This window comes from Protomyctophum parallelum (genome assembly GCF_964188405.1).
Source record: "Protomyctophum parallelum genome assembly, chromosome: 19".
NCBI classification, from domain to species: domain Eukaryota; kingdom Metazoa; phylum Chordata; class Actinopteri; order Myctophiformes; family Myctophidae; genus Protomyctophum; species Protomyctophum parallelum.
Window position 1 is genome coordinate 25,664,894 of NC_139717.1, and position 25,520 is coordinate 25,690,413.

A 25,520-nucleotide genomic window follows, 5' to 3' on the forward strand; every position below is an offset into this window, starting at 1 on the left:
CATACCCTCTCCTCCTCTCTACTATACCTCTCTCTACCTCCTTACCTCTCTCTCTCTCTATTGCACACATTCATCTGTCAAACCCCCCCCCACAGCCCGACCCGATCCGAGACATTGATGTTTTGTTTTATTTTTGTGCCTTTTTTTCTTTATGCCTGGAGTCCAGTGTGACTCGCCACATTTTGTACTTTTGGTTGCGTGCCAGACTGTCAGGCAACCAAAAATAGCATAATATCTACAACGCTCACAACAACAGCATAGCCTATAAAGGACTGGGGATGCGTTGTGAGAGATATATTACGGGCTGGCTTGGAGTGTAACTCAGCGCTTTAGCAGGAACGCACACGCACAGATGGCACACACGTGCGCGTGCACACACACACACACACACACACACACACACACACACACACACACACACACACACACGCACACTTGCATGCACCACCCCTGTTATGGCTCTTTGGAAACCCAAGTGAGAGTGGATAGGCTTCAAGTGGCTTTTGGAGCTAAACGGGGAAGCGAGTGTGGATGGGTGCGTGAATGCAGATAATTGGTATGGATGCCACTGTTTGACGGGGCTCGCTCCAGAGAACAATGTGGATTAATGGTCGGATGATTTATGTATTACCACAGCCAATAAGCTGCTGTATTATTAAAGCAAATATGAGACGAGTCAGAAACAATACCTCCCGATGCTTTGAGCTCTGGTTAAATACATTTTTGTCTGTTGTTCTCACATCGTTTCTTTTTGGTTTTGTTTTCTCTGATTGAGAATGTGGTCCAGAATCTATAATTTAATTGGGCCATTTTCTGGTATATTTTGAAATGTAGGTTTTCTTTGTTGTGGTAAAAGACTTAGCCCTGGCATGGAGGAGTTTTATATCGTCTGTCGGGCAGCAGAAACCTCTTATCTCCAACTTCTTATATTCCAACTTTTTGTGTTTCGTAAATTAACGCCTTACTTGATCACGCTACAGTGTTGCACAAAAGCATCAAAAGTAGCAGATCTGCACGCTGGAAACGAGCACGGGGCTTAAAGTTCTCAATCCTGGGGACGGATTTCAGTCCTGAAAATGTCCCTAGAGGTCATTTCATAAGATCAGTGCTGATTTGCAAAAAATCATTTTCAGTCTTGGGATTGTGTTTGGCTTTAATGCCTGCGAGGATCATCACTTGTTAAGGTGCCAAAGGGGCAGAGAATTCTTCACGCATTTTTGGCAGCACATTTTTTGTCACTTGGAATGGTAGTCTAGTTTTAGACTAAATATCATAGGATTTTAGATTAGTCGAACAAAATGTATTTTGGCGGGCTTTGATGCCGTCGTAATGAAAATAGCCGATCTACAAGCTCACATCGCGTCGCGCTACTGGATCTCTTGTCCACTAGTCCCTTCCTAACATTTTAGTCTAGTTTTTATTTGTTGACGAAATTGTCAGTATATTTAGTCTTAGTTTTAGTCATCATGGCTTAGTTTTCATTGGAAAAAGGTAGTCGACGAAAAATCTTCGTCTTGGTTTAAGTCGACGAAAACAACACTGCATCCAAGCCATCGTCCAGGTTTTGGACGTACAACCGTATCTGGTTAGGGTTATTCTGGCGCTCATTCTGCTCACTGCAATAGTCGGCTATTAGACAGCCGTCTAAAACGTTGATTAGCTCTTTTTTAAATATAGATTTGTTTTTAAACGTCTACCGTCTATATATAAATTACGTTGTTTCAACGTCTAATCTAAGCCTAGACCGCTAAAAAACTTTAATTCTTAGACCAGTTATAACCCATTTTTAGACGGTCATTTAGACGTATTTTAGACGTCCAATGGCCTGATAAATGCTCAGTGGGTGCCGTGGTGATATCCCTTCTCCTGGGCTCGGCCCACATACTGTACCTGCCAATTAGCTCCGTTCATATTGTCCAGCATCACACCATCATTCTAACCACTTTATCCATATTTCATACGTTGGCTATTATTCAAAAATATCAGATACAGTATGCAAGCTCACAGTGTGTGACTTTGTACCGTGCTGCGAGCTTGTACAGTATGTGTAAAAGCTATCAATGTGAGGGTCCGTGACATGAGAAGGTTTGAGAAAAACTGGACTGGAGCAGCGTCAAGGACCCCCAAAATTATACTAATTAGTCCCCCATTTGAAGAGATATGCCAGGGACCCCCATTTGAAGAGATATGCCAGGGACCCCCATTTGAAGAGATATGCCAGGGACCCCCATTTGAAGAGATATGCCAGGGACCCCCATTTGAAGAGATATGCCAGGGACCCCCATTTGAAGAGATATGCCAGGGACCCCCATGAGAGAAGATTTGTATGAGCAGTGATTCTCAACTCATTTAATTTCAAGGACCCCCAGTTTGACAATGCATTAGGCTACGGACACCCTTTTAATGGCATTTCCCCATTAAAAGGGGAACTCCAATTTATATTGTAAAATCAATGTTAATTTAACTCTGAGTGTGCACAAATGGAACCAAACAAATGGAACCAAACGGACCACTCGGGAGTTAAGGGTCCATTTGGTTCGTAACCATCATTTAGCTGGGGACCACCTGGAACTCCCTCAAGGACCCCTGGGGGTCCCCAGACCCCACTTTGGGAACCACTGGACTAGAGCGTTTAAGTGGTTAGAATAAGTCCAGGATTGGAGCTAAGTGGAGGTCAGGACGACCAACAACAAAGTACACAATCGGAACGTACAAAGTGGCCCTCGAGCACGGCAGTAGGGAAAAGAGAAAAAAAAAACTACAAAAAAAACAATTTCAATTTGTACCTCCGACTGTGGTAATAAATGCTAGTGGTTTTAAGTAGTGGAAACACAGCCGGCGTAAGTGTTTTAGAAGAATAATGCCTCTCTGTATCCCCCAGGTTATAATCGTCTTCAATCGGCCTCCCACTGAACTGAAATGGACTCATTGTCCACATAGCGCTGTGCACCTCCACTCAATTAGCCCCTCGCTACCTACTTAGCCGTCCTAACACTTTCCACATGAGCACCGGGCACAAGGACGCACGCACGCACGCACACACACACGCACAGAGACCCTTACATAGAGAAGGGTGAGTACATTGGACACACAATCATGTGTGCGCCCTCACACACACACATGCACGCACACATGCACACGCACGCACACCCTATCATTCACGAGCATACCGCATAGGAATCACGTCAGCTTGTATTAAAAATAGCGCTTATAAATGGGAGAAAAGGGTTTTATGTTTACAAGCGGCTGATGTCATGGCTGGTTTGAATCCATTGCTGATTGTCAGTCTCTCTTCAAGCCTGCACTTGAATTATTTTTTATTTTTGCTTGTTTGTGTTTGTTCCCTGACTGTGACTCCGCCGGTGGAGTTGAAGGAAAACGTCTAAAGCTTCAGGCTTTTTTTATTTTTTATTGTCGCATGCACTTACAGTGCAATGTTTGTGCAATGAATGTACAAGCAGTGCAATGTTTGTACTTTACCACTTAAGCCCTATTCTATACTTTGAGGCACGGTGGTGTCGCGCACAGGAGAGACAGCCTATTTACAAGCTCACAACGACGTGAGCGTCGTGGCACATGAGCTTGTAGATCTGCTATCTGCTGTTTGCCCAAGTCATGATGCCATGATGTTGAAAATACTTAAGAAAATATATAATAATATAATAATGTGAATGTGTTTGTGTGAGTTTGTGTCATCGTTGTATTGTTTCTGTAGACAATGCATCTCTGACTGTGTGCGTATGCGTGAAAGTTGACTATGTGTAAGTTTAATATAATGATACAGCTATTAGGACATCCATCCAAGAGGTGTGTGTGTGTGTGTGTGTGTGTGTGTGTGTGTGTGTGTGTGTGTGTGAGTGTGCGCACATATATATATATCATTCAGGAATGTCCCAGTTTGTACCTTTGCCAGATGGAGTGTTACTTTTCTTAGGCAGAAATCTCAGTTTACAGACAAGTATGTTATGTGAATATGTGAAGTATGTTATGTGAAAGTGTGTGTGTGTGTGGGGGGGACGGGGGGACGCACGCAGCAGAGGCATGCATGCACACAGTGACGCTGCCCTGGTTGCTTAGCAACACAGGAACGTGGGTGGAAGGATTTCCTGTCCTTAGGAAGCGTTGTGGGGGGAGAGCAAGAGAATGTGTGTGTGTGTGTGTGTGTGCGCCGTGAATGTGCTGGTGCAAGTGTTCTCCTGTCTGTCTGTCTGTCCATCTGTCTGGACACTGTGTGTGTGTGTGTGTGTGTGTGTGTGTGTGTGTGTGTGTGTGTGTGTGTGTGTGTGTGTTTGCTGTTTATGTGCTCTTGGCCTCTAGTAAAAGCACTGCAGAAAATTCATTGAAGACAAACATGATCAAGTGCACACACACACACACACACACACACACACACACACACACACACACACACACACACACACACACACACACACACACACACACACACACACACACACACACACACACACACACACACACACACACAGAGCACAGCACAGGGAAAATAGTCTGTTAGCTGGTTTATAGTTTGAGTCGTGTTTAGTAACTCTTCTGCCAGTTCACTGATCTCATGGTCTCTCTTTCTTTGTCTTTTTCCTCTCTGTCTGTCTGTCTGTCTGTCTGTCTGTCTGTCTGTCTGTCTGTCTGTCTGTCTGTCTGTCTGTCTGTCTGTCTGTCTGTCTGTCTGTCTGTCTGTCTGTCTGTCTCTAAATAAGCATACCTCATTTTACATCTCTCACACATGAGATTGCAATGTCCACTGTGGCACACACACACACACACACACACACACACACACACACACACGCACACGCACACGCACACGCACACGCACACGCACACGCACACACACACACGCACACACGCACGTGTGTCCACGGGCGCTGGGCCTCATTATTACGTAATTGACTTTGGGTGAATGGGATGACGTCAGCTGGCCCGCTGTTGGCTCTCTGGCTAGATACAGTGATGTCATGAGAGGAGGCAGCCAAACATAGAGTGTGTGTGTGTGTGTGTGTGTGTGTGTGTGTGTGTGTGTGTGTGTGTGTGTGTGTGTGTGTGTGTGTGTGTGTGTGTGTGTGTGTGTGTGTGTGTGTGTGTGTGTGTGTGTGTGTGTGTGTGTGTGTGTGTGTGTGTGTGTGTGTGTGTGTGTGTGTGTGTGTGTGTGTTGGGGGGGAGGTTATAGGAGACGCTGGATGTGTGCAGAGGAGTAGAGAAAAATGACTTATTTGAATGATGAATAGTTTATGGTTACCACTCTGTATGGTAGAGAGTATGTTAATACAATATGTTTGGAGGAGGTGGTCTCGTCCTGCTCTGCCGTTGACAAACGTAGACCCTGACGTCGGCATACCTACCGGTTGACGATGTCGACAGACTCGACAAAGTTATTTGACACAGACACGGCAAATCCGGTGTGCTGTTGTCGGTTTCAAATGACTTCCGTTGACATTGTCATAATAATACGTCAACATTGACGCTGCTATAGATAGATGCGCCGCCGATGTCTTCGTTACACAGTTCGGAGGGCGTTGCAGTTGCCCGTCTCTGTCACCAGAGGGAGACAACGGACATAAACCTTACAGATTTTATAGCTCTAATGCAGTGGTTCTCAGCCAGTGGTCCTTGAGGGGGTTCCACAAAATTAGAGAATGTAGAATAATTGTTATTTTCACCTGTCCTCCTATGGCACCACCATCAATACAGCATGGAATTGTGGACAAAATCCCATCCCAACGACGACAAAATATTCGTCGTCTTTGGTCTGAGAGGCTAAATCTCATCAAATGGTGCTCCGTCCGTGGCTCAAATGCTGAATAAATGATAGATCTTGATTTGAAATGGGTTGCAAACCACTGCTCTCATGCCTCTGTGTCTTTGTCCGTTTATATTCCGCTGCATTTGTCTTAGCGTTGCCGTCGGCCTCCCATCTCCATATTCTATATATTTTTTCTTTCGTAAGTGAACGCGTCACACAACTCGCGGCGTGTATACTCAATATATAAAGGGAGGTGTAGTTTCAGACTCTATATAGATATATTGTGGAATAGTTGTCTGGCTTGTTACGTGAGAGTAGGGTCTACTGTATACTGTATACTCTCCCTCTCAGATAAACACATGAAAGGTCAGTACAGTATGTTTTTGGCAGCGTTGTGTGCGCGTGTGTCTTCACATGGTTCCAGGGCTAACAGCTACTCTGTTACCGTCCGCGGCTGCTTCGTCGCTTTGCTCACATGTTGTACTTGGCGTCGTCGGTCACTCTCACACATACATACATACACACACACACACACACACACACACACACACTCTCACAGAACAGACAGTGTGTGTTCGTTGTCTTTTTTGGAAATGGACACCGCCCGGTGTCTCGTCGTGCATGGCCTGGTAATCCTATATGGCTCTCTGTCGTTCGGCTATTTCCCTCTCCGTCTGCGAATGTTTGACCTCTGTGTAGAATCCTGACCGCGCGGAGATCCAGAAACCAATAATTGAGTGAGTTTGAGGTGGGTCGAGTGGTGGAGGGGCCGACTGTATCCACGCAAACATTATGCCACTCTCTATTTTAGAAGGAGGAACACGCACGCACGCACACACACACACACACACACACAAACAGTGACTGGCTGGTGAGGACTGACATAAGATACAGCATTTAGTTTCCTTGTGCAAGTTGTGCACACAGTAAAAGAGAAAGTGTTCATTTAACTCTGAAAGTGCAAAGATCCACATTCGTATCGTCTCCAAGCAAAAGTATCAGATCTACAAGCTAAAAGTAGAGCACTAAATTACAGGGGGAAAAGATAATCAGGAGTTAGGAGGTTTCTGCCCATCAGGGACTTACAGGGGGAAAAGATAATCAGGAGTTAAGAGGTTTCTGCCAATCAGGGACGACGTGCACTTAAATGAACACCTTCACAGCAGACTGTTGTTTAGGCTAGGGTTTTCTGAAGCCGGGAAAATGAAAGTTGTTGAGTTTGTGTGTTTGCGTACACTCGCTGAACGGAAGCGGCTCTCTGTTCTGTTATGTTCTTTCTTGTTCTGTTCTGTTGTTATCGGCGCTGCACTGGAACTAAGTACATTTACTTGAGTACGGTGTAATTAAGTACATTTCTTTAGTATTTGTTTTATTTTTCTTGCAAGCTGATGACGTTCTCTCTCCGCTACATTTCAAACATTGTACTTTTTTGGTGACACTATACATTTCTAGGAAGGGACTCTCGGGACCAAAACGTAAAAAAATATATCTGATCGATTGATTCTTTTATTTTCGTGTCCTGCACACAAAGTGCCCAACCCTCATGGGTTTATAAGACAACGCTTACAGTAAGTTTACAGTATTCATATGATACATAACAGCCCATGGACGTGCACACATAGACGTCCCTGCCCTTTTTCTTGTCTGTGAAACAACTGCCCTTTTACCAGTCTGTGAAACAACTGCCCTTTTACCAGTCTGTGAAACAACTGCCCTTTTACCCGTCTGTAAAACAACTGCCCTTTTACCAGTCTGTGAAACAACTGCCCTTTTCCCAGTCTGTGAAACAACTGCCCTTTTACCAGTCTGTGAAACAACTGCCCTTTTACCAGTCTGTGAAACAACTGCCCTTTTCCCAGTCTGTAAAACAACTGCCCTTTTACCAGTCTGTGAAACAACTGCCCTTTTCCCAGTCTGTGAAACAACTGCCCTTTTACCAGTCTGTGAAACAACTGCCCTTTTACCAGTCTGTGAAACAACTGCCCTTTTACCAGTCTGTGAAACAACTGCCCTTTTACCAGTCTGTGAAACAACTGCCCCTTTTACCAGTCTGTGAAACAACTGCCCCTTTTCCCAGTGTGTGAAACAACTGCCCTTTTCCCAGTGTGTGAAACAACTGCCCTTTTACCAGTCTGTGAAACAACTGCCCTTTTACCAGTCTGTGAAACAACTGCCCTTTTACCAGTCTGTGAAACAACTGCCCTTTCACCAGTCTGTAAAACAACTGCCCTTTTATCAGTCTGTGAAACAACTGCCCTTTTACCAGTCTGTGAAACAACTGCCCTCTCCAGACCACAATTGCAGCAATTACTAATGGTGAAAGAAATGCAAATGCCCCTCCCCCCTCTACTTTCCATGCCATACTGGGAGGCAGCATTCAGGAGAATTGCTGTTTTTTTCGAAGTCTCCTGAACTTGAATGCGGTATTTTGCGTTGAATGTGTTTCGAAATCCATGATGTCGTACACACTGCATCTCCACTAGCTAAAGAGTGCAGGATTGCGCCCGACAATAGCAGATCTACAAGCTGCGTTGTGAGCTTGTAGATCTGCTATTTTCGCTATGTTTGTCCAAAAGTGCCCTCTTCCGGGATCAGAGCCCCTGCACGTCCCTGCTCCCGCCATATTAGATTGCTTTGCCGTTTTCTAACATCCGGTTAATCCGTGGGATATTGTTCTTCCTTTGAAAGGGGCTCATAAGGCTCACATACCCCTTGGCACATGAATGGACACAACACACTGAAAGAATTGTGGCTAAAAAAAGTGTTAAACCGTTCCCTGTTTGAAATATAATGAAAACGGACGACCTACAATTTCACAAGAGTTGTGAGCTTGTACAGATATGCCCCTTTTCACTAGTTTTGAGAATATCTGACCGTGCGTAATATAATGTGTACTTTGGAATGCTCCAGTATGTACTTGATCATGTCTCTTTACGCATCGCTGGTTGTTATGTTTCCATTCTGTTGTGTTCTGCTGTGTCCATTTATACACTCGCCTAGTTACATTAACCCTCAGGATTCTGCTGTATACATGCACGACACACACACACACACACACACACACACGCACACACACGCCACACACACACACACACACACACACACGCACACGCCACACACACACGCACACGCGCATCAACATCAAGACTCAAACGGGTTTGATAACTTGATAACACACACATGATTATGCAAACAGATATTCATGTCCTCAGACAGCACGTACACACAGATGTGTAGGCTACACATACTCGCACACAAGCACGCACGCACGCTCAAGCACGGTCACACTCTGCACTACTCTTCTCAGTTTTCTCCTCTCATCTTCTCTCTATTTCTGCCCTTCCCTTTTGTACTCGGCCTTTCCAACTTTCCATTGTTCCGTCTCTGTCTCTGTCTCTGTGTCTCTGTCTCTGTCTCTGTCTCTGTGTCTCTGTCTCTGTCTCTGTCTCTGTCTCTCTGTCTCTGTCTCTGTCTCTGTCTCTGTCTCTGTCTCTGTCTCTGTCTCTGTCTCTCTGTCTCTCTCTCTCTCTCTCTCTCTCTCCAACCTCAAACACCATGGAGACTTCACCATTCTCACTTAACCCTTGATTAACTGCACACATACTGTAGACGTGTGCATACACACACGCACACGCCCACACACGCATGCACGCACATGCATAACATGCGGATTTAGCTATGAATACTGAATCAAGTGATTAGTCTGAGTTGGGCCTTGCAGGGGCCATGCAGACCACAGAGTAATCCACCTAGCAATCACCAACCACACAACACACGCACGCACACACGCACACAACGCAACACACAGACAAACAAACATTTTCGCACAGGCGCACGCAGACACACTCTCTCTCTCTGTCTCCATCCCTTTGTCCTTCTACGTCACTGCTCTACCGTCTCCTCTCTGTTGACGGTCTCTGTCTGCTGCCTCTCTCTCTTTTTTACTGTCTTTGAAGAATCCAGAGCTTGTATTTGTCACCTGTCACTCATACAATCCAAACAATAATAAAAAACCCATGAATCAAAAACTTTGAAAGGTCCACTTTAGAGAAAACTCTCTCTGTCTCTGCCTCTCTGTCTCGGTCTCTCTCTCTCTCTCTGTCCTCCCAGTGGTCTCATGGTCTTAGTCAGCGTCTGCGTGGGCCTGTTCCCTGGCAGCACAAGGGGAAAAAATACCTTCTCATATGATGCAAACACCATAGCCCCTGTGTGTGTGTGTGTGTGTGTGTGTGTGTGTGTGTGTGTGTGTGTGTGTGTGTGTGTGTGTGTGTGTGTGTGTGCATGCCTGCTAGCGTGTGTTTGTGTGTGTTTGCACAATCTGCACATGCATGCACGTGTGTGTGTGTATATGTGAGAGAGTGTACACATGCGTGACTGAGAGACTTTGGATAAGATCCTGTCAGTATGTGTGTTTTATGAGTCCTTTGAGAGAGTGTCTCTCTGTAGAACTGTGACATTGTGCAGGTCCTTATAATACTGCTAGACCTGGCTGTTTTCATACACGTCCCTGTAATGCAGCGAGACCTGGCTGTTTTCATACACGTCCCTGTAATACTGCTAGACCTGGCTGTTTTCATACACGTCCCTGTAATACTGCTAGACCTGGCTGTTTTCATACACGTCCCTGTAATGCAGCGAGACCTGGCTGTTTTCATACACGTCCCTGTAATACTGCTAGACCTGGCTGTTTTCATACACGTCCCTGTAATACTGCTAGACCTGGCTGTTTTCATACACGTCCCTGTAATACTGCTAGACCTGGCTGTTTTCATACACGTCCCTGTAATACTGCTAGACCTGGCTGTTTTCATACACGTCCCTGTAATACTGCTAGACCTGGCTGTTTTCATACACGTCCCTGTAATACTGCTAGACCTGGCTGTTTTCATACACGTCCCTGTAATACTGCTAGACCTGGCTGTTTTCATACACGTCCCTGTAATACTGCTAGACCTGGCTGTTTTCATACACGTCCCTGTAATACTGCTAGACCTGGCTGTTTTCATACACGTCCCTGTAATACTGCTAGACCTGGCTGTTTTCATACACGTCCCTGTAATGCAGCAAGACCTGGCTCTTTCCATACATGCATCCATCATTAGGCCACGTTTACAAACTCTCTAGAGAAATCGGCAAGATAAAATATCGGACGTGTCTCCCGTTTAGACGACAACGGTGTTATCGGGAGGTTGAAAATGTGACAAAGTGAAAGCCCTCTTCCCGAGTGGAAACCTTTTGAAAACGCTCCGCCTGCATGGCGTCTGTCTCCATGTAATCACGTCGGCTCACGTCGGCTCACGTCGTGTTCAGTGTTTATTATACATTGGCTCAGAGCCGTAGGCCATATCTGAGTCCCTAGGATGAGCAAGCGCTCCCTCGCCCCCTCTCATCCTAGGAATACAGATTTAGCGAGCCGCGACACCACGTTGAATTGGTTAACCCATTTAGACCTGAGGTTTTCTGAAAAAAAACCCAAAGGACCCCAAAAAATATATGTATTTTGCTGCCGACCCCCAACTGAAAATATGTTGTTCCAGGGACCTTCCCGAAGCAAAGATTTGAGTTAAAAACACGCTGAAAGAATATATATTCAAAGATTTGTGACACATTTTCATGATTTTTCAAAAATACCAGACCTACAAGCTCGTAGCGTGGCACCGAGTGCCGCGCTCCGAGCTTGTATGTCTGGTATTTTTGAAAAGCTTGTAGATCTGCTATTTTTCAATAGCTAAAGTGTCAAATAATGCTTAAAACCCCAACAGGGGTTCCCGTCCAAAAGTTGAAATATGGAGATACGATGTTTCCACCCGACGGCTACATGATACACTCTGTACTAAATACGACCCAGTCCCAGTGCTTCACCACATGAAGTCTCATTCTATAAGCATGTCATAATATGGAACTTTTGGCTGACATTCGGCCTGAACAGCAGACCGACTATTTTCGTCAGAATGTGCATGCAGGGGTGAAAAAGGAAGGAGGGGCGAGCATAGTGCCCTGGGGGACCCCCCCGGTCAACAAAGTATAGCCTATAACGTCGCTGTCGGGGCAGTAACCTCTTATCTCCATATTCTTTTTAATATATATTTTTTATCCCATGATTTTGTAACCCATTTTTCACCCCTGTGTCAATCATCTAATGGCTCTACACACCCTCCACCAACCTAGTCCCCATATATGGGGGACATGGGGAGAGCAACGGACTTGAACTCATGCTTCCTTCATGCCTGAGTGTCCAAGTTGCTCCTTTACACCTGACAGGGGGGAGTTTCCCTGGTTGGACATAGCGCGTGGAAACCACCGTGATCATGGGAAGTGGATGGGAAAGCTGGAGCTTGTAGATGTGCTACTTATAATACTTTAGAATTTAAAGTAGAGTCGTCCGGATACGACCCCGTTCAGGACAGGCTTCAGACGCACCTCCTCAGGACACTCTGTACAGGTCTGAACCCATTTGATGTTGGAACCCGTTGATACCGCATGCCCTCGCTGACGTAGACCCCAGGCAGGGATCAAACCCACAACCTTCCGCATGAAAGGCATACAGTATGCTCTAAACCACTACACTAGGGCGACCCTATACTTTTGAAGTAAAACCCTTAAAAAGAACCGCTTTGGACATATGAGGTTTCCGGGCTGATATTAAAGTGGTTTAACCCTCTAACACCCGCATTAATTTCTACTTGCAAAAAATAGATTTCAACCTTACTACTACTTTGTACTACTAGCACTGACACTAAAACATATGTTAAAAAAAATAAAAAAATAAAGTTTGATGGAAAATTTATAATAATTATATAATAATTATATAATAATATAAAAAAATCATAATTTACATTTGGGGGATATCTTTCATAATAATGAATAAAACATGTTCTAGACATTCTAATGATCACAACAAAACATATATTACAATTATTTTACCTACTTTTATTAGGGTAAAGGTCAAAAGTCTTAGGTTAAAAAAAATTCAAAATCGCACAGAGTCCAGACATTTTTAATTTGTGTGAATTTCAGCCTCTGTGTGGGGTATTTATATGCAAATATCATGACCAATGTCATTGAAATGGCATTGCAATGAACATCACTGATGACATTTAGGTGAAAAAAGAACAGAAAAAAATTATAATAATTTAGTAATTAAATAAAATAAAATTGTTGCTAAAAAGCAACGCTGGGTGTTAGAGGGTTAAAGCCATAGGAGCCTGCCATATCTCCCTGGACCAGGAGGACATAAATCCTTCCTGAAGATGTAGGCAAACAGTACAGTGGTTGGAGAATCAAATATTTAAACTACTTGAGGTGCATTTGATTCATATTCCCAGACGTTTATACAAGCTCAAAAGCACTCACACCGTTTACAAGATAAGATAAATTAACCACTTCACTTGCTTTGTTTAATTTTCATGGATTTTACAATGAATATTCAGTAGCTTATACGTCGTTGCTCCCCCCCCCCCTCCCAAATCTCCCTCCATCTTTCTGCTAGAAGAATCAAAGCTAATATCTTGACATTTAAGCACAAACAAACATCGTTAAAGGTCAATTAGCCGGAGGCTAACGCGCTAGCTATGCGACTATAGCGCCAGCCACATTTCCTCTCGACAAGGATGGTTTTAATTTGGTGAACTGAAATGTCAACACTTCTACAATTACTGCAAAAGAAAGAAAGAAAGAAAGAAAGAAAAAAAACAATCCCTGTGGCTCAAGTAGTTCGTACAGCGACACAAATCTGTCTCGTGACCTTACTGTGTGTCACATGTCACTGAAACCCTATATAGTTCTTCATTGGACGGTGTCCCCCACGGGTCTGTACCAATTCTCTGCGCCAGAAATAGCTGATCTACAAGCTCGCGACGTGTCGTGCCACGACGCGTTGCGATCTTGTTGATCAGCTATTTCCGTCTAAAATTGCAGATATTGCTGTTTAATTTGTCCCACAATCGGTACGCTATACTGGATATAGGGTTCATGTGGTTACATTGACTTGAATCTGCTGTGATTGGGCACTGTCATCTGCTGTGATTGGGCACTGTAGTCTGCTGTGATTGGGCACTGTAGTGTAGTCTGCTGTGATTGGGCACTGTAGTCTGCTGTGATTGGGCACTGTGGTCTGCTGTGATTGGGCACTGTGGTCTGCTGTGATTGGGCACTGTGGTCTGCTGTGATTGGGCACTGTAGTCTGCTTTGATTGGGCACTGTAGTCTGCTGTGATTGGGCACTGTGGTCTGCTGTGATTGGGCAATGTAGTCTGCTGTGATTGGGCACTGTGGTCTGCTGTGATTGGGCACTGTGGTCTGCTGTGATTGGGCACTGTAGTGTAAAGCTATGACAGGGAGGCAAAACAAGGATATTATTGCTGTTATGAACAATCATCTGCATAGTGCTATATAACCTGTCTTTTATCGGAACTGAAGTTGAATAACAGTATGGAGGTTCTTGCACTTGATTCCCTTAAGGAATATCGATGTTACTGTTAAGCTGTCACCATTTTGACTAGCGCATAATAGTGGATGTCAAGTTGTCAGAAAGAGTGCAGTGCAAAAGAGAGGACACAGACTGGTATGCAGCAGTGGCTCAGAGCCACAGCCTGATGGCCTCAAATGTCTAATGCAGGGGTGCCCACACTTTCTTTTACTTGAGAGCTACTTTCACAATAACCAGCTCAAGATCTACTCACCCAAAAAAGTATTATCCCATTGCTGAAAACAGCAGCACTGGCGTTACCAGGGGGGCAGTCAGACAGATATTTTGTGAAGCCACAAGGAAATCGGGATTTCCTGAAAGTTCATATAATGGCCTGTTGTGGCGCTGTCATTGGGCCCAAAAAAACCCATATCCCCATAGAAGTCCATGTATTTGGGCCCAACTTCCCCTAGACTGTATTACCTTAATAAACATGGTCATGAATACTTTCTGCTTCCAGTCACTAGTTTAAAGTCTCATTTCTAATGTCATAATATTCTTTTTGGAAAATTATGGTCCCATTTATTAAAAAAATTACCATAAACTTACGCATGTTCTGAGGGGCGTGGCTACCGTTACAGTCTATGATCGGGATTCCCCACCCACTCGAGTCAAAATAAAAACCAACTAAGAAGAAGGGGGGAAGTCCCGCCTCGTTGTCTGGGCCAGCCAATGGGCCAGCTGGGCCCAAACGGATCTAGAAAGATGGCGACTTACAAGGATTCAAGGACTGACAGGCTTCATTTTACGTTCATGTTAGACCCGGGGAACGCTTTGTCCATATTTTTTTACAGTCTATGGGCGTTACATACTATAAGACAAACACACTTGGAATGGGAAATAGAGAGAGGAACACCAAAAGGGGTCCCCTCCCTGAATGGGTTAATTAAAGGTTTGGTACAGAAGAGAGTAAACTGTCCCTTTAAACCGGTCATATTTAGACCATTGGCATTGCATGTGTGCACACACACATACACACAGCAACAGTTTCGTAAATAGCATGTGTAATAATGTGCTCGTTGCCGGGCAACTTGGCCACCGTACCCCCTCTTGACCTTTCTGACCCGTGCCAAGTTGTGGTGTCACTGTTCCTGAGTGGTGACTGTCCGTCCGTCCGTCCGTCCGTGGCGCGCGCGCGTGTCACCCGATTCCACGACTATGAGCCTGCACTGCAGCACAGCATTAGCAACTGGGAACAGCTGTGATTTCCCCCTATCTTGTGTGTGTGTGTGTGTGTGTGTGTGTGCGTGTGTGCATGTGTGCCGTGTGTGCCCATGCTCGCATAGTCATATTCAGTCTAGTTTTAGTCAACTAAATCTGCAGTGGATTTTGTCGACTAAAATGTGTTTTGGTGGGCGTTGATGGTGTCGTAATGCCTGATTTTACACTCGGTTGCACTCTGAAAATAGCAGAGGTTGTAGAATCAGATCTGCTATTTTCATAGTGCAACCAAGCATAAAATGACTTGTCTTTTAGTTCTACTGGATCTCTCCTCCACCATAGTCCCTCCCTAGTCCCGATATCCGCTCGGCTCGAGCGGATATCTCTTTGTTGAGATGCCAGTGGGAATGAAGACAAGGTTCATCACAATGTCCCTACGCTGAATAGTCTAGTATAATAATAATGAAGACGAGGTTCATCACAACGTCCCTACTCTGAAATAACCTGACTCTGCCAGATGGGGGCGGTATTGGGTAACCATGTTCCCCAACACAGCATCCATCTGAGATCTCTCAGGGAGTTGAGCTAACACCGAACCGCGCTCCGGTTCGAACCAATCAGCGTGAGCTAAGGGCGGGATATGTGCGAAACCGGATGTGACGCTATATAGAAGCAGCTGTTGTGTTGTTTGTTTTTTTCGGGGGCGCTGCTCGACTACGCTGATTTGCGGTCTCGCGAAAAATCGCCGATCTACAAGCTCACAACGCGACGCTGCGGCGCGTTGTGAGCTTGTAGATCGGCGATTCTGGCGTGCGACACCTTCGGACGTACGACGGACGAGAAATATGTCTATGGCTTTCCTCCTACGTCACGTAGACACGTCAATATGATTGGTTGTGTTTGCATGCCCACACGGTGATAGACAGACGGTCCCATCCAATCATCTACCAAGTATCTTGAAAAAAAGGAACAGCCCCGTCATCGAATTGCCTCCCGAGATCCCAGATCCCAATAAGCTGTGAAACAAATTTGTGTAGCAAGCTTCTTGGATCTGGCAGCGTCAGATTAACGCTGAATAGTCTAGCAACTTAATAATTGCATGAACCTTCGACTGTAACTCTGATAGTCCAAAATGGTCCCTCACCAACACGGCTCAGAGTCAAATGAACAGACTCTCTCTCTAGGTTCATTGATGTATAAAATGCGGCTTTTCAGATTTCAGATCTCCCACCACACACACACACACACACACACACACACACACACACACACACACACACACACACACACTGTTCAACAGGCTCATTCATGCTTCTGTTGCCTGCAAAACACTCTGCTCATCCACTTTGCTTAATGGCAAAAGCCTCTACAGTGTGTGAGTGTGTTACCTGTGTGTGTGCGTGTGTGTGTGCATGTGCACGTGAGTGCAGCGTCCTTGGCGCGTCCGACCCGCACGCCCCCCCCCCCCCCCCTCCCCGCTGTGCCGTCTGTCAAGTCGTCGGGGGGTGGGGGGCGGGCCCCCTTTTTTTGCCTTTTTGCGCACAAGCGAGCCAATGACACGGAGAGCAGTTAATGACATAGGTTATGGGTGGGGGGGGGGCACCGCCCGGTCCCTCGAGGTGATTCGTTAAGAGAGGGATGAGCTCTCGTTGTGATGATTAAGTGTTCTATGAAGGGCTATCAGACGAGCGACCCTTAATGAGAGAGAGACATAGAGGGAGACATGGGGAGAGAGAGAGAGAGAGAGAGAGAGAGAGAGAGAGAGAGAGAGAGGACTGTAATACATGAGAGAAACGTGGAGAGGGAGGGTGTAGCAAGTGAGAGAGAGAGAGAGGACTGTAATACATGAGAGAAACGTGGAGAGCGAGGGTGTAGCAAGTGAGAGAGATAGAGAGAGAGAGAGAGAGAGAGAGACCATTGTCTCATTAAAGGGAAACTTCACCCTTTTTGCAAAAAAAAATGTCAATGACGTTTAGTTGTGTGGAATTATGTGGTTTTAGATATTTTAGATTTGTGCAGTGACCCCAGTGACCCTAGTGTCTCTGATGTCATGGACACTGGGGTCACTTACTTCCTGTACTACATTTATCTCAGTAAGACAGCCCTCCCAGTCCCCCTATCCACAAGGAGGAGCAGTGCACCAAAGCATTATGGGAATTGTAGTCCAGGAAGTAAGTGAGCCCAGTGTCCATGACATCAGAGACACTGGGCTCAATAGATGCCTCATTGGCTGCTGCAGTTCGTTTGAGCCATGTGTGTTGACGGGAGGGCGGAAGAATTTACACTGGTAAGCTGCCGGCACACTACGTCACGCTGCCACTCAAGTGACTACTGGCCAATCACAGCGCATCTTTTCCGGGACTTATCAGACCCGAACATGCGCTCTGTGATACACACTGACTCGTGCTTCCGTGGGGCTTCGCAAGGAACCTCTGGAATCTTTTGCCCTCCCTTGAGCACATATACGCTCCGGAGCCGAAAGGGGCGTCTATATCTTTATATGTCCATGTTGCTGGGCTCACTGCTAACATCTAAAATATCTAAAACCACATACACACACATGAGGACCCCCAGGATTCAGGAAAGTGATCTAAATCTTCTAAACGTCATTAACATAAGTGTCCCGTTAAACAAGCATCAGAGGCGGTGAAATCCCCTGCGCGGGTTTCAAGCTTCTCTACATCACGGCCACAACAAAGACAGGGCCGGAAACAAAACAAACAAACAATTGAGACCGTTTCAAAAAATAGTGCTGAAAATAATTCGGTACAATTATAACAACTGCACACACACACACAATAATGCAAGGTGCCTTTTGTTTTATATAGGAGAGAGCTTTATGTGCACGCCACGGGGGTTAGCTCTCTAAGCATTATGTATATGAGAGGGAGGGAGGGAGAGAGAGGGAGAGGGGGAGAGATAGAGAGAGGGAGGGAGAGTGGGAAAGAGAGAGAGAGAGAGAGAGAGAGAGAGAGGGAAAGAGAGAGAGAGGGAGAGAGGGGGAGAGAGAGAGAGAGGGAGGGAGAGGGGGAAAGAGAGAGAGAGGGAGAGAGGGGGAGAGAGAGAGAGGGGGAGAGAGAGGGAGGGAGAGGGGGAGAGAGGGGGAGAGAGAGAGAGAGAGAGAGGGAGGGAGAGGGGGAAAGAGAGAGGGGGAGAGAGAGGGGGGAAGAGAGAGAGAGAGGGGAGAGAGAGAGTGGGGTTGAATATTCACCAGCTGCATCCAGACTTGCTGACTATGGGGGTTCATGCTCTGAATGTACAGAAGAAAGACAGCCTGCACCCAAAGAGACATGTGCAACGTGCGTGCGTGCGGCGCGTGCCTGCGCGTTTGCACGTGTGTTTGTGTGTGTGTGTGTGCATGTGTAGTATGCACAGCAAAACCTGGAGTATAGTCAGTCAAGACAACTCACCAATTGAATTTAAATATTTGAATGAATATGAAATGAGCAATGCATTCATTTGGATTGGCAGGTGAATGCATGTGCTCTGAAAAGGTGTGCTGAAAAGCAGATAGAACAGGCTGAATCTCTCCCCTGATGACAAACTATAGGAGGCATTCTGCATCTGAATCCCTCCATAGTGTAGCCTACATGAAAGCCTACTGGTTCCACTCATTTGGATTCTATACAAGTCTCTTTAAAGGAGTAGTTCAATGGCGATTTGTATCAGCTTGCATGCAGAGCTGGTCAATGATCGGACTTTCTACTCTGGTCACGTGGTCTAGTGGCAAGACTTTTATTATTGGCTGCCCTCTAATGCAATGGGAGTCTAGCACTATACGGCCAATGGGACACTATAAGGGCTCCATTTTCGTCACTGCTTATCCCTTATCCCTAAACTTCTTTGCCTTTTTTTTTTACTATTTTTCTAAACATTTTTGAATAGTTAAAATGGCCAGTCTACAAAGACGTTTAGGGATAAGGGGTTTAGTGCCCTCCTCTCCCCCAGCGCACCGTGACTAGCTACTGCAAACGCCACTACAGAAAGCCCCAAATATGCAAGAGAGTGGAATGCAAGCTGATATATAATGACTGGAGTCATTTGTTGTGTTGTTTTTGTGGCATTCCTAAACCAATAACTGGATGACCGGGTCATCGGTCAGCAGGAAGACTGTTTGAGTCTGTTTGACAGCGCCGCCGCTCATCAAATTAGACAGAGAGAGAGAGAGACATGACGAGTCACTATAGCTGTCTGAAATAAAGTACACAAGGCAAACTAGGCATGGGTCAGATTAATTGATTAATCATTTCATCGTTAATAGGATCAAATTGACCCGTGTGAACTTCTGTGAAGTGAGGGGCGTTCTTATCATCATACATCATCTCATTCTGGCCTATCACAATTTGCCTCCTCACTTTGATCATCAATGTTTGTGTTTGAGTCACTGAAAAACACTCGGCAATAACATAATGTGGAATAGATTAAAATCTGTTTGAATTGATCATCAACAGAATACCTGTGTCGGAGGCATCCTAAATGAAACCCAAACGCTCTCACATTATTTCATAAAAGCAAAGACTTGCACTGCAATTTCTTCCCGGTTGGCTGGAAGTACAGTTTAGCCTGGCCTAGCCAGCGTGCTTTCTGGTCTAGAAAATGAAAGCCTGGGTACCACCGAGGCTGGAAGTACAGTAGAACAGCAGGAACATATGTTTAGATTTTATTTAGCTTTAATCCGTGGATGCAGATTCAAAACAACAGGTGGTGGTGGTGGTGGTGCAGGTGGTGTGAGTCAAACACAGTCCCTTGGCCTCAAGTCCTCAGTTTGCTTTCCAGCGCTATAGAAAGTAGCCAACCTTACCAATAGCTCACTTGATATGCTATTTAAATTTAAAATGCTGTGAAATGTTCTCTGAAATGATGTTCTCTTATGGAGTGTCCCACTGGCACAAAGTCCTTTCAAATGGTGTTCCCGACGTAATTCCTTTTTTTGGGGGGGTTGCTCGACATGAAAACATTTGGGGATCGCTGGTGTATGAGATTGGTAGATTGGTAGAAGCAATGGAGCTGAGGCCGGTCTCCACTCTCCAGCCACGGCAAATATTTTCCTGAGAGAACTTGTGCTGGTACTCGGGGGGCACCGGTGGCCGAACGGTTTGCGGAGTGGTCTTGATATCGGAAGGTTGCTAGTTCGTATCCCCGGACCGGCACGTTAAAATGACCACCGTTGAAGTGCCCTTGAGCAAGGCATTGAACCCCTACCATGAAATGTTCTATAATGAGCAGGGCCTGGCTGTAAACAAGTTATTGAGCTTAGTCCAGTTACCCTGGGTAAACATGTTAACTTTGCTTTGCTTACTCCATGCACAACGCTGTCCATGCAATCCGCTTATTTAGCGTACTTATTTTGGGCATGGCATGATTATATAGCTTGACAAACCCAACAGAACATTATCCATTGAACTTCAATGTTCTATTCTGTCGCCCTATTACTCTGAATGTTGTCCACGACGTGCCCTATAGGCAAAACCTTTCCATTTATTTTATTTCCTTTTTTTTGTTAGCGAAAATGGCCGATCACCATGTGACACATCGTGAGCTTGTAGATTGGCTGTTTTTACTGTGATAATGAAGAACAGTTCCTATTTCATACTTAATCCAAAATAGCCTAAATCTAGCTTGTCGGTTGGCTACGTTTGAAATGGCAAGCTCGGAATAGGGAAACCAGATTGAAAGTGGTTAATTTCACTATTGTATAGTGAAGTTAGTCCAATGAGAGAATGTATAAGAACACTTATTCAGATCATAGGTTTGTACTGTCTCCATCTATTCTACACTACTACAGTATAGACAGTTGTAGAATTCTGTACTAAATCTAATCTTCTCTGTCAGGCGGAAAGCGCACATTGCACACTTTTCCGGATTCAAATTCAAAAGCATCAAAAGTAGCAGCTCTACATGCTCGAAACGCGGCGACGAGATCTGCTATACTTTGCTGCTTTTGGGTGATGCTGCAGTAATATGGTCAAGTGGAGGCGTTGATTTATGAAAACACACAAAACATATGGAGATAAGAGGTTTCCGCCCGACGTGGACGGTAACGTTTGCGAGCCACCCGTTGTAGGAGCAGACTGAAGTCACAGGGACAGCATGAAGAGAGCCACAGTGCAGATGTTCAACAGGAGGTCCAGACAGACTTACTTCAGTGTGTGTGTGTGTGTGTGTGTGTGTGTGTGTGTGTGTGTGTGTGTCGTACAGAAACACATGACTGAGTCACGCATAGGCCTGTCTGAAGCAAAGCTGTGCGTTATGCAACCATCAAAGTACACCGCAAAGTAACTCCCGAGTGTTAATTCAACTTTGATAGTTTACAAATGAAACCAAAACGGACCTATACAAAGGAGCACAATCACTGTGCTCCTTTGAATTGAATCACCTGCGGTCGACATGCGCCGACATGCCTCGACATATCACACCGCTGGGCATATTAAGCGTCTGTTTGGTTTCATTTGCATGCTCTCGCAGTTAAGTTAACACTCTGGGGTTTTACTGTGCATCTGTGCTGTTGTAAAGGTGACCGGTGTCCCCACATTTTGAACAGCCGTAGCCCCTGGTTATCTTCCACTAGTTTATCTCCCTTGGCTTTCATTTACTCCATAGACAATAGTTTAGAGACCAGGATAAGATTACTGCATGCTTTTTGTGATGGTACCTAGCCTAGGGGACACGGGGAGAACATGCAAACTCCACACAGAAAGGCCCTTTGGCCAAACCCGCCTAAGGTGTGCACTGATGACACACGCGGAGGAGAGAACACGCCCGTTGATTTGTGTTGAAAAAATGCAAAGAAAGACTGGATCTAGTTGTCCCCGTCTCCACAACCAAATCTCAATCTCACAACACAGTTTACTTGCAACTTGGCAACCTAATAATACCCGTTACCACCCATTTAAACTATCTGTCTGTGTCCCTTTTGTGCCCATACTGTATATGGAGATCTCTGTAGTATGCAATACCCGTTGTCATAGCATAGCACCCATTTTAACTGTATGTGTCCTACATGGAGATCTCTGTATCTGTCTGTGTCTGAAGAGTGCCAACTGACTGTGAAAAGTGGACTGGTTAAGTAATTGATTGCCATGGCAATCAATTGGCTGAGGCAGAGGCTGGAAATTGCACAGGTGAGCGGACTTGAGCTCATTAGGCCCACTGGCAGAGCCTGACCAGAGCCTTTTGTGGTGGTTCTGGACAACCAGACCCGATACCGGGCACTGCACTCCCTGTGGGGGTGTGTTTGAAATTTCTTTATTTAGGAATACCCCATTGAGATACATTATCTCGTTTTCGAGAGGGTCCTAATCTACAATCAATACAATACAATACACACAAAAGGAGAAAAACAAACGCTGTGGAACGCTTGTGTCGAATTTGAAGTCTGCGGGGCAAACGGTTCTCGAGTTACGTGCATTACAACCGTGCACACACACACACACACACACACACACACACACACACACACACACACACACACACGCACGCACACATGCACACAGACAGAGAAGTGGTACATTTATTGTTAGATGAATATTCCCCCAGAATAGGGACGTCAGGGTAGCCTGGAAATCAGACGAATCCGCCAGACTGCCACAGGAAGAAAAATGCCCTGCATGGGCAGATATTGACCTGGCACTCCTCAGTCAGTTTGAATTACATTTCGCTCAGTCCAGAGTTGCATGTGGGCGACCACTCAGAGCCCACTATTCAAAGTGAGCCTTATTTGCTGTGACGTTGGAATCTCTTTGTATAACTGCCCCTTGGAAATGGATCTTCTACACCGACGTTCCAGACTAATTGGCCATGCCAGGCTAACGCCAGAGTTCATTCAGAGGTCACAGTTTGGGAATCACAGTACATGGATGGAGTATAGACGGAGTATAGAAGACACCTCAGAGGGGTGCCTGCCCTGCATTTTTTCCTCCAGATCGTTGGTATGTGCTGGGTTTGTAGGCAGATGTTGAACATGTCCAAGAGCCATTGTTTGGCGACTGGGCCTAGGTGGGTTATCATCTCAGACAGTATGTCATCAGGACCTGCAGCTTTGCCCGGCTTCATGGTGTTTAGTCCTGTTTCAAGCTCCTCAAGGATGAAGGGCTTGGTTAGGATGGACATGTTCTGCTGATTGCCCGGGATGATGGTGAGATGGTGTTGTCCTTTGGCCCTGCGCTTTTCTGCTCGTCTCCCGTTGGCCACCAGTTGGCTCCCAACCTGGTTTGGTGTTACGTTGGATATAGCGGGTGGTGTGATCTTATCACCGTATATTTTCCGGATGGTGGACCACGCTTTTTTGCTGTTCTGAGTCATGCTGATGTTCTCCACAAGATCCTTCCAGGCTTTCCGCCTCTCCTTCCCTAGGGAGTCCATGAGTGCATCACTGAGATCACTGGTCGTGTCTGAGAACGGATCCTTTTGGAACTCTGTTTCATAGCTCTCCAGCAATTGTGATGACTCCTCTGTGAGGCCTGCGATGTATTCTTTTCGGCATCCACGCGGGATGTGTGCGCAAGCAGTCTTCTTTACAGCCTGGACAAACATGGTGTAGTTGTCATGTGTGGGTTCAGTGTCTGTTAGAGTCTTTTCCATTCCTTCGCTGTACTCATCCCACTTGGCCTTCATGAGGTTGAAGCGGCGTCGAAAGGATACTTGGGTCTTAGTTATGGCAGGTTTGATCGTGACTGAGATTGGTCGATGCTGTGACTTGGGGAGAGGCCTCAGCACCGCTTTCTCAGACAGATGTGCTAGCCTCTGGCTGGCGAAACACAGGTCAGGGTTGTAGCCTCTTCTCCAGCGGCAGCTGGTGAAGTTCTTGGGGAGTTTAGAGTTGTGAACAAGCTCCAGCTGCATGCCTGTGTTTTCCATCCAGCTTTCAACCAGTTCGCCGTCGCTGTTGGTTGTGTCGTATCCCCACATTGTGTGGTGGGAATTAAAGTCTCCAATCACTACAGCATGATTTTCATGCATTTAGGTGGTAGTTCAGTCCATTCAAAGGGGCTGGCAGGTGGTTTATACAGTGAGGTAATGGAGATCTCTGGCAGGCATATAGTAACAGTCTCTATGTTAGTGTCTGTACTGTTAGTGTGGAAGTCCCTGACGTCCAGCAGGGGCTTCACAAAAATGGCTGATCCGTACTTGGATACCAGTTACCAGCTACCAGTTTCATCCCTGGTAGTGTTGGCCGGTTGCTCGTCTGACCCAGGTGAGTCTCCTGCATACAGACGATGTCGCTTCCATTGCAACTGGCCGCTAGCACATCACCCTTCGTTCTAGTATATCCCTCGACATTGATTGAGGTCACTACTAGTAGCGCTGGCATAGTGGGTAGGAAAGAACGTGACTGTCGTTGACGGTCAGTGGTTGCAGAATTGGCTACTTCAAGTCAGTCACTGTGGTACAGTTTCTGTCTTTAGCATTGCCCGGGGTGTGCCACGTGGAGGCTTCTGCTTGCACCCCACTGAGTACAGTAGTGCATCCCAGGATCCCTGGAGGGTGACAGACATGATTGAGTCCGTTCTCTATTTGGTGAGTGCAAGGATGCAGGATGCAGGCTATTTGCATCACTGATTTAATACCCATATTTCAACTTCTCTCATATGTGGGAGGTGACAGATCTGATACACATGTATTTATAGATCTGATAAACTATTTTATCTTTCATTTGTATGTGACGTTAACGAGGAGGCGGGACTGAATCGATTCACCGCGAAATGTGTGTGGTATCTCATTTTAATTAGCAGTTTCATCTCTTCATTTGACTTAATGAGTTCCTACTTGGCTACAACAAACAGTTGAGCTTTAATTATTCATTTCAAACTTTGTGATTTGGTGCAGAAAGGGTTTCCAGTGACGCCTGTGTCCTTTAGACTCACTAAATATGAGAGAGGACACAATCATGTCACCCTCCGGGGGTCCTGGCCGGATGCAATACTGTACTCAGTACTGTACTCTGAACGTCGTAGAAGTGGGACTCATATAAAGTGCCCCTGGGACCCCATCTAAAAAAACACCCCTGGGTCTCGGGACTGTTACTTTGAAAACCTATTTACATCACTGGGTTTCATTGAAAGAGGAAGTGCTTTTTTGTCTCTACTTCTGGACGCGTCTCTCCCCCGAGCATCTCTCTCTCTCTCTCTCTCTCTCT

The 25,520-nt window shown here is 45.7% G+C and overlaps 2 protein-coding genes across 3 annotated transcripts in view; one reads left to right on the top strand and one right to left on the bottom strand.

Moving 5' to 3' along the window:
- LOC310877254 (26S proteasome regulatory subunit 4) overlaps positions 1-12,916 on the bottom strand; it is a 204,882-nt gene extending 191,966 nt beyond the window's left edge. The window contains exon 1 of the mRNA XM_083791056.1: positions 12,913-12,916. Coding sequence (XP_083647182.1) covers positions 12,913-12,914 — 2 coding nt within the window. The 5' untranslated portion in view covers positions 12,915-12,916. The remainder of the gene's footprint in view (positions 1-12,912) is intronic.
- Positions 1-25,520, top strand: part of ches1 (checkpoint suppressor 1) — a 114,830-nt gene that overhangs the window by 2,624 nt on the left and 86,686 nt on the right. The gene's annotated exons all lie outside the window — the stretch shown is intronic.